At 51.4% G+C, this 13,517-nt stretch overlaps 1 protein-coding gene and 1 non-coding gene across 2 annotated transcripts; one reads left to right on the top strand and one right to left on the bottom strand.

Moving 5' to 3' along the window:
• Window positions 1-4,157: 4,157 nt before the first annotated feature.
• On the bottom strand, window positions 4,158-4,943 carry COL26b_006018 (uncharacterized protein; the record flags this gene model as incomplete). Its single annotated transcript, XM_053178846.1, has 1 exon — window positions 4,158-4,943. The coding sequence occupies one exon, from the start codon at window positions 4,941-4,943 to the stop codon at window positions 4,158-4,160; it is 786 nt and encodes a 261-aa protein (XP_053037153.1).
• Window positions 4,944-12,521: 7,578 nt separating this feature from the next.
• COL26b_006017 lies at window positions 12,522-12,616 on the top strand. The gene has a single exon. It is a non-coding gene; the product is annotated as a tRNA-Ile (tRNA).
• Window positions 12,617-13,517: the final 901 nt, after the last annotated feature.

Below are 13,517 nucleotides of genomic sequence, written 5' to 3'. Positions count from 1 at the left end.
AAGGTTGGCACCTCTCGTCGCCGTTATTCTTCATCACAACCAATCGACTCTCGAAGGAAGGTAGCTCTTGCCAACCGTCGACGGACAGAAGAAAGGGCCGCACCTACCGAACACCGACACCACAAGTCAAGCAGGCACCCGCCTTGTGACTGCCTACGACCATTTTCTACCTACTTCAACGACGACACACCTCCGGGCTGACTTCTCCCCCCAACACCAACAACACCAACAACCGCCTTTTCACAACAGCCAGTATCAAGACTCTCGGTGCAGGACTGCCATCTCTCCTCTCCCTCACTTATTGCAGAGACGTGCAGCTTCGACTCCAACACTGCCCAAATACGCACCACGACCAACGAGATGGATCGCTCGCCACCCCAGCCCAGGGACTGGACTCTGTCCGCCGCATCCATGATACCCACGAGGATCGATGCAACAATTCTGCCTAGGCTGTCTCAGCTTGATGCACTACAACCTACGACCCGACTGGACCAGCTTATTGGTAGCAGCATCGACCGAAATCCGGCACCTTCCCAGCCACAACCAACGAGCGACTTTATGTCCAGTCACAGGCAGCCCAAGAGAGGACTTGATCTCCAGGATGGCGATGAAGAGTCCGCCATTGACACTCCATCCTCCAAGCGACGTCGTCGTCTGATCTGCAGAGAGGGTGATCGAGGTTCCCTGATCCAACCTCAACGTGTTCCCGATCCTCGCTTTACAGTTTTGGGGAGGACCATATCACGGGAAGATTTCCTCCACTTGGAATCTGTCTTTCGGAGTCGTGGCACAAATGCTCCACCGCGGTCTCGCATTTCCTCCCCCGCTCCAATTTCTCTCCTCGGCAGACACTCTGCCCTTGAGAGAAATTATTCACGGGGAAAGGAAGAAGACGAGGTAGAATTCATCGGTTCACGGTCTGCTATCGATAGCATGGCAGAATCTCGGGCCCAGATGCTTCCAGCAACTCCCCAACCTCGATCAACCGCACCAACTCAGCCGGCCTTGCAAGCGTCATCATCTGCGCCAATGCTTGCCCACATCTCGAGCTCAGCTCCAGAGTCTTTCGATTCTTCGCCTTTGCCAGCACCCCGGTCTGATCGTCAGCGTCAACATCCCCTCAGTCTTCGAACGCCTGGCTACGCAGCAGAGGTCGGGAACGTTGCCACCCGCAATGACAGACCTAACATCATGGCATTGGCACAGGTCCATCCCATCGCCAGCCAAAACAATGAGGACGTCCGGTTTTCCACAATATTGAGCATCACGCAGTCGCTCTCGGTCCTCGATCAGATAATGCCAACCCATTGGATCCGTCGAGGCATTACCCTGCACGAGGACTTGCGCTCGTGGCTTACAATCGACATGCAACGACCTAATGGCGGCAGCGACGAGGCCTTTCGGAATTGTGTCTGCGCCGTTGACGTTCCGAGGAAGTTCTATTTCGCCGGGTGCCGCCATGTAAGTCATACACAGTCGCATTCACTCCAAATCATGACTTTGGAAAGAACCTAATCTTGTCTTGTTAGATGGCTTGTGGCGACTGCGCTCGCAAGTCTGGACGATGCTGTGATCGTGACCAGAGCATGGTACTCTGCTATCCTCCCGAAGACGCCGAATGTCCTATCTGCGAGGATACCAACCCTATCTTGATCTTCAAGTGCGGTAAGTCGTAGATGTTTATGTCGAGTTGGATAAAATCACTGACTCCAGCCACCATTCCCAGGTCACACCATGTGCCAGTCTTGCTATCTTCGGCTCTCCAGCCAGCCAGGAAACACGCTGTGTCCCCAATGCCGGGCCGACTTGGGATACGGCGCGATCGCGAGGTTCAACCCCGCGTAAACAGGCTAGAAGGTATGTGGCGTAAGGTAAACACATGGCACTGCTAGTAGATATCATTGAAGGGGGGAAGCTGCGCGCTTTGCGAAGGGACAGGGGTACTCTGAACAACAGGCTTTTTAAGAAGTTTGGAGAGAACGCAATGCATGAATTCGCGCTTATCTTTATCAATGGTTAGCAGGAGTTTATGGCGTTAATTTTACACAGCGTTTGCGGCGTGGTAGGCAGACACCCACAGTCATAGTCAAAGACATCATCAGCGTTTGGGGCATGGAAATAGAAGCTCGATGTGGGAGCATCAGGATCCTACAAGTTATGCAACACAACAAACTCCACTGCAGCTCCAGTCCCTTCTGTTTGAAGCAAGATATCTGCATGGCCGTCCCAAATCACAGTTAAGACGGCTGTATAACTCGGTTTTCGATGTAATATGATGAAGCTAATCTTATTATCTTGAGGAGAAGCCACTTATATAAAGCAACTGACATTCCCCAGTTTGTACGTAAAAACCTTGTCTATCTTAGTCCCCGTTTCGTTAGAGTTCCACAATAGTTGACGAGGTGTGCTGCCGTAACCACCTGTACAGAACCACGAGAATCGCCGTCCTTATGGAGGTAGGCGTTGCCGGGGCTCACCTGGAAAACCAATGCTGTTGGTTGGCACCCGTAAGCGCCCAGCCGCGCATCAACCCCCATCATGCAGCCACCACACCTCCGCGAATTTCATGGCGGGAAAAATATGTCATCGAAAAAACCGAGAACTTCTTTGGCGACATGTCACTCCATCAGCCGCTATCTTGACCTTTTTGGGCCATCTGAGATCGAAGGATGCTCAGCATGCCTCGCTATTCTTCTCGCGATATGCCAATCATCCCAGTCCCAACGATAGCCTATCTGCCTCCTCAGAAGGCAACAAATTTAGCGACAGTCGCATCCTGGATGCTGTGCCTCTTCAACCCCCAAATCGTCCCCACACTTGAGTCTCGTCTGGCCGCCTCTGAGTGGCCCAATTGCCAGCGCCAAGGAGAGTGTGATGTGAAGTCAACAACATAAGCTGCATGCGTCGGTCTCTCAAGCGGCCATGCCGGCCAGGATTGCGTAAAAGCACAGAACGCGGGAATGCGATGTGCCGCCTTTGGCAGTCCCATCCACTTGCAGATCTCTTCTTCTGCAGATTGTCAGCGCATAAGTGCCGCGTGACTCTTGACTGCATTTGAGGCGTAAGATAGACCGCGTCCCTTTAATATTTGCTTGCTTCTATGCTTTGAAACTCCCCACTTCCCTTCTCGGTGAGCATAACATCGTTTGAGATTTGTGCGATAGCCTGCTTTGTGCAGGATCTCTAGGGACCTTGATGATGGGCGACTTGCCAGCGGTGAGGCCCGGCACGATGCCATGTATTAGCTGTCGATGGTTAACGTGCTAGGTGACAGCGAAATCAAAGCGAGAAAGCGGTACCTGACATCGAAGATCACCCTACCGCGGTCGCTTGTTCGACCGCTGACCGACAGCGACAATCTGGCAACACCACGTCCGTCGACTTGATTCAACTGCCTCAACGGGCGGCACCCAACAGAAGCATATCAAACGTCCCGGCATCCAAGTGCAAGCGTCCTCTATTTCTTCGAAGCCCTGCATATCGGTCGGCTGATTCCTTGCTGGAGTATTCACCGAGATATGGCTCCCGGAGCTTCGAATCAGTCATGAATAAACAGAACAAGGGTAGCGGGAGAGTGAACAAAACTCATACTGCGACAAGAAGGCGTCCGAGCTCACTGAGAGACCCGACAGCCAAGGTGGCGTTAGGCGACTTGACGGATCGAATGTTGGGCCTTGAGGTGGATGGGGAAAGGCACAACATCAACATAAGTGCTGCAGAAAAGAGAATCTCGAACACGGCAATTGACAAAGCTCGGGACGATAACTAAACAATTTGCCGTATTATTGAGCATACCGAGTTAGACCACTTCGGAGTCGTTTCCGATTCGTGCGCAACAAGGGAAATTTGCCCCGGCACGGCAAAAGTATCAATGGCTCCAAACCCAGAGCTACCGACGGGCTTAGGTAGCACGTTTGACGGAGAAAGAGGAATTGGCGATGATGAGAGTCGAAGCCATGAGGCATTTCTACAACTTCCACCTGAGTGATTCGGTATATTGGTACCTTACTGAATTGATTCATTTGACCGAGTCATCTACGTAGCAGTTTCGACATTGTTCTGTGGCATTTGATCGCCCGCTCGTTCGCAATCGGCGTCTGGCGACGATAGCCGAAACGGCTTTACGGAGCCATGTAACCTAAGCTTTGGTTTCCACATTACGCTTTGACTCCCCCATCTCTCTCAACCTCATCCGCAATTTCAGTAACCTGCTCCACGAATTTGTCGACCTCGGTGATGAAGGCAGAGTGGCCACCGGGATTGCGAAGCACCCTCTTGAGCGTCGGTATGGTGGCAATGATCTGCTCTTGTGTCGTCGGAGGAATTGTCTGGTCCTTTTCGCAAAAGATGTAGTAAGCGGGAACTGTCAGCTCGTCCAGGCCAACAGAAGCGCCGCCGAATAGTGCCTCCTGAGACTGGGGCAACAAAGCCGCCATGCACTTGTCCGCAAGCTCGTCGGGCATATCAGGTCCGTAGAAAGCACTCTTAGCCTTGGAGTTTGCCGTGACGAGGCCGTCAGCGACATCGACAATGTCCAGTCCGGGAGGCAAAACGCTGAGGGCGCTGGCTCCCTTCTTAGGAGGCATGTTGGCGGTCACGTAGACGACTGCGCGGATGCCACCCTTCTTCGATTGTGCGGCTCTCTCGGCTACCGAGTAGCCCTTTGACGCGATGGTCAATGGCGTTCCGCCATAAGAGTGTGCAAGGGCGAGAAACTCTTTGCCCTCGTCAAGATAAGAGTCGAGATCGGTCTGGATCTTGCGCGCATCGTCGTCCAGTGTGACCTTGGGGTCATTGCCAACACTAGGGAGGTCAACTCCGATGATGGGAGAGAAACCAGCGGCCTCGAGCTGTGCCTTCGCCAAGTCAAAACATGAAGACTTGTGGAAGCCACCGTGAACGAAGACGACGCCCAGTGACCTGGGAGCTTTAACCGCGGGCATGATTGACGGTTCTTTTGGCGTTGCTATGCGAAAGGTTGGGTTGGAAAACTGTAAATCTCGATTGTTGTGAGCAGACCCTAGCGACCTCGTGAGTGAGGGCGCCGGGACTTTGTATTAAGGGCAGACAATCCTTTATCGAGTGCGAGTCTCTCGCGTTTGCGGGGCTTCGTGACGGTCGAGGATGCAACAAGTGGCCTGTTGTGGGAACTATTATGAAGCTCAATGTTACTCTACATCCCGATCTTCTTGCTGGGCTCCCCGGCATCCGGTTCTTCGGAAGGTGGAGGCGGATTCGAATTGGACGTCTTGTATTCGAGCGAACAGAACTCCAACCAACAGTTTTGTAGCTGAGCGAGTCATGGGCTCCCTACGTTGTCGGAAGGATCTTAGCGGGTGAAGTTTAGTGGCCGTACGGATTGATTGGGTGGAGTCTCTGTGGGTGTTCATGAGGGTCAATCGTGGAGCCCTGCGGTCGACATGAGCAGATATTCACTTTACTACTGCTGTCAATGTTCGTGGGATGCGCAACTTACTATGGCAATGGAGGGATCACGTTTCCAGCGAGTGTGACGACTCATGCAAGGTACGGCGTCCAACTACGGTTCCCTGTCTGTCCGTATGAAGAACTGTTGCAGAAAATTCCACCTTCGACTGCCGGGTTAGAACCCATGTTTTCGCTTGAGTTATATGAAAGGGCTAGCTGCATCTCTCTAGGGAATCTAGCTTCGGAGCATTTTGTTCACTCCTTATGTTTCCTTAAACCGTCTAATGTCTTCAGGCAGTCGGATTTCACCATGGACGACGTGACGTACTCTTCGGAAAACAGTGTTGCTTCTATTCTGATTGTTCCGCATGCGGTCTTCAGCGTAATTGCAACCCTTCTGGTCGGGTTGCGGATTTATTCTGCCCGAGTCGTTACCAAATCACCATGGACGTTTGACGAACATATTGCCATTGCGGCGTTGGTATGCTCAGATCTCCTCTGCACTAGTTTGTCGCGACCTTAAACTGACTCTTTTGATTGCGAAGATCGCGAACCACATCATGCTTATCAGCGAAGGCATTGGTACGTGATTTTGACTTTGCGATTAACACATGAACTTCAGAAGAGAATGCTGATTTTCGGACCTAGCGGTGAATTATGGGCTTGGAACAGAAATGACCCAGATCTTGACAGAATTCCCCGGCGGAGTCTCTGCCTTTCTCAAGGTATTCCATACGTCTGCTGGTGCAACTCAATCGTCTGACCTCACAGTGTATTCTCTCCATTGAGATAGCATACGGAATTGCATGCCCCCTATCGAAACTGGCTGTGCTTACCATGTTCTACCGTATCTTCTCGGCTTCGAAGATCTTGCGGTACTGCGTGTGGGCAATCGCTTTCGGACTCATTGGGTGGGGAATTGCTGTGGTCGGCGTCAGTAGTGAGTACTCCGGTAACCGGCTAAGAATGAAGTGGTCAACGGTTTACTGATCTAGTCTTGCTCCAGTCTTTTCCTGTACACCCATCGCGAGATTCTGGGACCAAACGATCCCTGGCACATGCATCGACTCGAGCAAATTCTACATTGGCATCACTGTACCAAACATCATCTTCGACATTCTTACGGTAGCTGTTCCGATTCACGAAGTCTGGAGACTACAAATGGGGCGCGAGAAGAAGCTCGCCATCACAGGCGTCTTTCTACTTGGTGGCAGGTATGATCCAAGGTTATGCGTCATTTGTGGTGGATGCAAGCTGACGCAATTACCCACAGCGTCGTCCTCGCCTCGATTGCCCGACTGGTCCTCTTTATCATCTATCGACCTGGAGAAGGAGCAACTGGAAACAACATCAGTCAGACCGTAATCATTCCTCATGCGGCATCTGCAATCGAAACATGCCTTGCTATCATTGGCGCATGCCTCCCGCCATGCGCCCCTCTCTTCCGTCGCTTTCTCGGTGGCGTTGTCAGCGTCATGAGCTCCGGAGACCGATACAACTCGAGGCCCAGCGGAGCGGCCAAGTCCGGCAACTCGAAAAACTTCAACACCCTCGTGACGATTGGAAAGATTTCCAATCGTGGGGTGGGACACCGCAAAGGCTCCAACGATGATGACCTCGATGGTTCCTTTGAACGCCTTGGGGACGGGAACAGTCTGCAGGGATCCACCGACGAGTTGTACGTGAATAACGAAAGCTCTGGGTCTCGCAGAGATCTTGGTGCGGAGGACGGAATACATGTGAAAAGAGAAGTTCACGTGGAAAGGAGTGGGAAGGTAGCGTCACAAGACGTCAGGGAATGGGTGACGGGCGACATTCCACTAGAGAGGATAACGGATCGTGAAAAGACATCCGGAGTTACAGGACTGGCTAGATAGATCATCTAATGATTGTCGTTTTTGGCCAAGTTTGATCTATTGCGAACGGCCTTCCGGGCCTTTGCCGATGATTATACGGTCCCTCCACCCGACACATGAGAGGTGGTTCCGGGTGCATGGTAAGCTAAACATGTTTGGCCCGGCGATCAGTGGGATTCGCACGGGTGACCTTCGAGACTATCGCGCTGTTACTTTAGGCAGATAACCAGCCAACTTCAGTCAGCCGACAGTCCAATCATTGGTCATGACTTGCAGACGAAGGGCATCCGTGGTGTGAGAAAGCGACGCCACAACCCGGATCGACCATGTACGCAATGTTTGCTTGACCAAGAGATTGCTCAGCGGAGCCTTTTCTACATTGGGAAAATCGGCTTTTAGAGGGATTGTTTGCCAACTGGGCTACCAGAGCCCAGATTTCGCCAGTGCTTGCACCTCAGGCAAGCAGTGGCGAGTGCTGTCGACCTGAAACTGGAGCACTTAAGTGTCAAGGCTAGGCTCTGAAAAATCAAGCTTGGCCTCGCAACTGAAGCTGTTTCCGTTTTTGCTTTGGAAATAGATCATTTGCCATGTGCAGCTAACTCGTGAACAAAGCTATGCTTCGCCGCCAGTTTCGTCAACAAGGGGTTTGCCCCAGCGTTTTGCTGAGTCTTCAACTCTGCGTAGAGCTGAGACTGCACAACTGTACGTGGGCGAACCAGGTTTCATTTCGGCACAACGATACATCTTGTTCTTCCCCTCAACTTCAGATCCGAGTCTTTTGCCACAGTCGTGCTGGGATGGTACCCGTCCAAAAGACCCTAAGTCATCTTGATTCGTACGTGTTGGTCCATATGCCATATCAGCCGCACGGATATTCGAAAGGCTGAAGCGGGCAAACTGAGAAAATACGGTAGTTCTTTGTTCAAAGTCTATGGGAAGGATTCCTGCAAGGTCTTTAGATGTCGGGATCTTCAGCTTAGTGGGGGTGGCTGATCTTGCGCCGCAATCCTTCATGCAACAGAAGGCATCTGCAGGGTAGATAATGACGATGTCACTGAGGTGCACCATCTCAAAAGAAAAGCCGGTTTACGTGCGTCCATTTTCTAAGCGGCAAAGCATGCGTGCGGCGTGCGGCGCACATTCCTACTCCTCAGATGAGACGAACTTAGCAACTGCGCTGCCGCCGTAGATGGGTGGCGGGGTCTTAACCAACACAGTTTTGGTCCAAAACCCCTGTCAACAACTACAAAACGGGACTATGCTCGAGATAAGAGCAGGCATCTTGCAGCGCGCGCTTCCAACAATGATGTGTTGGTTTCGTTCGTTGGCTTTTTGAATAGCTCAGCAACTGCATACTGAGCTGATTATCGACCGGCAACGTGTCGACTTGTTCTGCTCGAAAACATGGTAACATTCAACACACCCACCATCTCGATTTTCTGTCACTGGTGAAACACCACACCAGTTCGAATCACTCTAGCGGTGTAAAATGGAAGACACAGATGATCCATTCAAAACGGTTAAATGTCGCACAACGGGAACCAGAACTGTCGGCAGACATGCTTTACGGCCGTTGTTACGGCCGATAATCCGTTGCTTGTTTGCTGCAGAATGGGTGCCCGGCTCCTGGACATGATTGACCGGGAGCCCGTGTTGGACCTGTTGGCCTTGTTGGCGCAACCGCCCGTTGGAACCTCGACAATTGCCAAGTTCCGACCACGGCGCAGTCCACTGGCAAGTGGCCAGCATGGCAGGGATCTGATCTACGTGTCCTATGCAGAAGGGGTCACCGGCAAGCCACCCGAAAAGCCACTGGCCACAAGAGGACCCCAGAGCCCGCTGCTCGTGCCGTTATGGCTGCAGGACCCTAAGATCCGGCTCGGCGTTGATGCCATATTACACGCGACGTTTGCAATGCATGTGACATACTGCAGCCACTGCCCATCACTTCAGTCTCGTGTCTACGGAAGGGACTGTGCGACCAATATGACTGGAAATGCTCGACGGCTGCCGATTGACCTGAACTTGCACCCTAAAGGGTCAAAAGACGTACCGGGGGCAATTTTCAATATTAACCACGACATTCCACGCGACGTGTCACCAAAATGGCAGCCAATTGCGCGCTACATGTGCTGGCATTTAGCTTACCGCGGCACATAGCACGGCGCAGAGGAGCCCCCAACGTCCGCAGAGCCTCACAGCCCTCCCGGGGGTGGCATCGGGCGCTTACAACTTTTGCATATGTAGTTGCACAGAGGAAAAGATGGTGGGAGTGATTGCGGGGCGGAAGGTCCAACGCGATCAACCCCGAATGATTGAATCAGATTGATACGAAGCAGTCGGAAGTGGCCAAGGGAGGGGGAACAAGTCAGGCTAATGAAATTGTCCTTCACTCTCGGTTCCATGCTGTTGGACCTCAAGGCACTCACACAATCAACACCATGGGTTGTTGTCATTGTCTCGATCCCAGCCGACGAGAATCTCACGTTGGGGGGGTTGAGGGATAAGCCACTGTTTGTGGACGACATATATCCTAATTCGGGGTGTAGCTCCGGTCGAGTCATGGGTATTGGTTGGCCCAATGCATGGTGATGTCTTTTCCAAGGTACAAAGAGACTTGGCAGCCCAATTACACGGACAGGCATGCCAGCGCCATCTGCATCCGAGTGGCATGTGCGTTTGGCTTCGAGTTGCTTTCGGGCCCCCAATCACAGCAAACGCAAATGAAAGTCAGATTATCAGGATGGGTAGGAAGAGGCCGTGTTTGCCCTGTTGCTTCTTATTTCGGAACGGCTTGGCGGTCTGCCGTGCATTGCATATTTAAAAGGATTACAGAGACACTGTGTTACGGCTCCTTCGTGTGAAATGCCTGGCAGGTTGGGTCTTTCTCGTCGTCAACCGAACAATCCAACCTTTCATCAACAGTAACATGCTTTCTCAATACATTGCCTCGCTGGTTACAGTCAGCCCTGCTCTTGGCCATGTTGCTACCCAATTACTGGGACGCTTCCTCGGTCACGGTCTGGTACTTGCCATTCCATTAGTCTTCACATACCTCTTGTATTCCTCGCTCAACCGAAAACACCTGCGGGTGAAGGGTGGAGGTGAACGGAATATCATCAAGTTCCCTACGAGTCTTTCCTTCATTACGGATCCACTGGCATTGGCTTTTGCTACGGAAAGCTTCCTCCGTCGGCTCCAGTACGTTTATCTCTCAACGCTTTGATTAAATCTATCTTTCTGATTACTTCCGCAGAGACGGGTGTCGCCAGGTTTTCCCTGTGTCTCTGCCTGGTAGAAATCTAAGCATAGCTCTGCCTGGAGAGGGCACACGAGCATTGTTCCGACAATCGAAGGAATATGTTCCTGTTCCTGGATTATTTGACGCTTTGACTGTTTTCTTCGGGTTGACGGCCAAGGACCATGCTGTATTCGACCACGGTCATGTCACCAGGTTCGAGCTTCACGACAGCGAAGGCCACCGAACCAATCATGTAGACCCATCGCGAAGAATCATTGAACATCAGCGAAGAGATTTCACTTCATTTCTCAACGGCGATAGTCTGAAGGCCATCATGAAAAGATTCGAGAACAATTTCTGCAACGAACTCCAAGGACAACTACTCGATGCTCCAACTACCCATATCCCGGATCTCTACACCTTCATCAGGGACTCCATCTTCAAAGCCGAAGTGGAAGCTCTTTACGGGGAGATGATTTTCAAGATTTGTCCCTCATTCTGTCAAGATTTCTGGGATTTTTATGCTGCGTTTCCCGTCATCTCCCGCCAACTCCCAAGGTGGCTGTTTCCGAAAAAGTATCAGAAGAGAGACAAGATGCTTCAAAATCTCCACGCGTGGCGCATTCAATGCAAGGCTAAGCATGATTCTTCAGACGAAGGTTATCTCGACTGTGAGGAGTATGAACCAGTCTGGGGGACTCTCTATATCCGAAGAATGGTACAACGACACGAAAAGCTTGGATTTTCGGATGACGGAATTGCTTCAGCTCTCCTGGGTTACCTGTTTGTGTAAGTTTGTTCCATAGACTTGGTCCTGGCTTCCGTTCACCTGCTTACCGGACTCACAGAACAACCGCAAACACAATACCAGCGGCAGCATGGATGATTCTGCACACGCTTTCGGACGAGTCGCTCACGTATCGTATGCGTCATGAACTTTCAATGGCCCATCTAGCTCATCTGGATCTTCCCAGTCTGGGGAGCGCTACGCTCCTCAACTCCGTCTATCGGGAGACACTCAGACTTCACGTTGCTGGCGCTACAGGCCGTACATCTCCTCAGACTGGATTCGGTTCACACCAAGCTGGTACTGTTACAATGACAGCAAGCTGGCTTGGTGGCCTTGATACAACATTTTGGAACGAAGGAGCTGTCGTTGACGGTGTCCCGAAGCATCCTGTTGACACTTTCTGGGCTGAGCGGTTTCTGAATTATCCAGATGACCCCGGAAGCGGACCTCTCCGTAAAGCAGACAATTACCCACTTGCTGATCAATTCCCCATTATCTCGGACACGAAGACGACAACAGATGACTCAACAGCAACACTAAGCACAAGTGGCCTTCGAGGGCATTGGTTTCCTTTCGGAGGCGGCGCGTGGAGATGCCCGGGTGAAGCTTTAGCTAAAAACACCATTTTGGTCTCGGTCTGGTCCTTACTGCGGGACTTTGATGTACATGTTACGGATCGTACAGCCGCGTCAAAAGTAGTATTAGAGCCACGGCATAGGACCCTGCCCTTCGGCACACATGCATTTAGTCGGCTTGTTCCGGTCGACGTTACAAGACGAGCGCCATACATAGAATAGTAATTTATATCGGAGTATTATCGCTCAATTTACAGTCATTATATGGGTTGCAGCCGCCGCCTTTGCGCCTTCAAGTTGAGCCTAGCGTGATTATTGATATAAATCATTGAATGATTGGTTTTATTACCTTCATTTTCAATCGACATACGTTAATATCTTTTCTATTAGCAGTTGATAGCCTCAGCCAGGCGACCAATTTAGTGAAGCTGCTCCCTTTTCTCTTTCTCTTTTCTTAATAACTGACCACCCCCTGCTGGTACGCAGTTTTGGCCTCCAAAGGGTTCCAGAATCAGTTGTGATCATGAGAGCATCATTAGGAGTTCAATGACTGATGCATGGAAGCAGGTGCAATCTCAAGGCTCGAGTGAAAGTCGTGGAGCATCGACATTCACTCAAGCGGGTATCAACCTGGTCGGTTAGCTCAGTTGGTCAGAGCGTGGTACTAATATGTCATCTAACATGTTGAGTAATGCCAAGGTCATGAGTTCAAGCCTCATACTGATCATCGCTGTTATTTTTTGAGGATGTCACAACCTTCTTGGTCCTCACGATGTTGAGCTGCATGACGACATGTTCTGACGTAAATTTCTTAGCCAAGAATCTCCTGATGAGATTAATGCTACTGTTTCGGACTGTTTTGATTGAGCCGATGACGATTGCCGGATGATCATTTTGTTTTCCGGCCCGAGAAAGGGTTATGAGCTGTGTTACGGGACGTGATCTCCGCATCCGGAGTGATATCAAGAATCGCCGGAGAACAAAGAATGTGGTCTAGACCCATTGCGCTCGGCAACATCGAGGGGTAAGAAATGTCTTGGTACACCTTGCTCCACTGGCAGCTGAAGAATACAGTCTAGCCGGTTTAGACTGGATCTCAGTGGGCTTCGGCTTCTCAGCTGAACGCTGCTTGGCCGTTGACCTCATCCTGCCAATGCACCCTGATTTTTGACTGCCGTGGGTTTATGTATGAAAGTCTTACTCCAGCGACTGGCAAACGTTCATCCATGTATGCAAATGAGGTCTCCCCGCTAGAAAAAACTTCCGTACTTCAACTAAAGGTTCTTCCTGGCGATGTATAACGGCCGGTTCGCATTTCAGGGTTACCTTGATCTAAAAGTGTCTCGGCTGGCAACCCCCCACTTCCGGCGTCTGCACCGAAAGTGGAAGACTTTTGCCCGGCAATGTCCCGAAGAGGAAAGCCTAGACTGGACCCCCAATTGGCTGGTTTCTATGCTTCGATTGTAGTATGCGCCGTGACGGAGCCCCCGATTGGACTCGCTGCTGGGAACTGCTTCTTGTGACTCGGCATCCGCTGAGTTGAGACGAGGACCGGCGAGACCACCGACCAGCACAGTCGCTGGCTGCTTACTCTTCCACCCACCGATTCACAAATGAAAAACCGTTGA

The sequence above is a fragment of the Colletotrichum chrysophilum genome (genome assembly GCF_026319265.1).
Source record: "Colletotrichum chrysophilum strain AFK26 chromosome Unknown scaffold_43, whole genome shotgun sequence".
Classification (NCBI taxonomy): domain Eukaryota; kingdom Fungi; phylum Ascomycota; class Sordariomycetes; order Glomerellales; family Glomerellaceae; genus Colletotrichum; species Colletotrichum chrysophilum.
The sequence above is the reverse complement of the archived record's forward strand: the minus strand, read 5'-3'. Positions and strand labels throughout refer to the sequence as shown.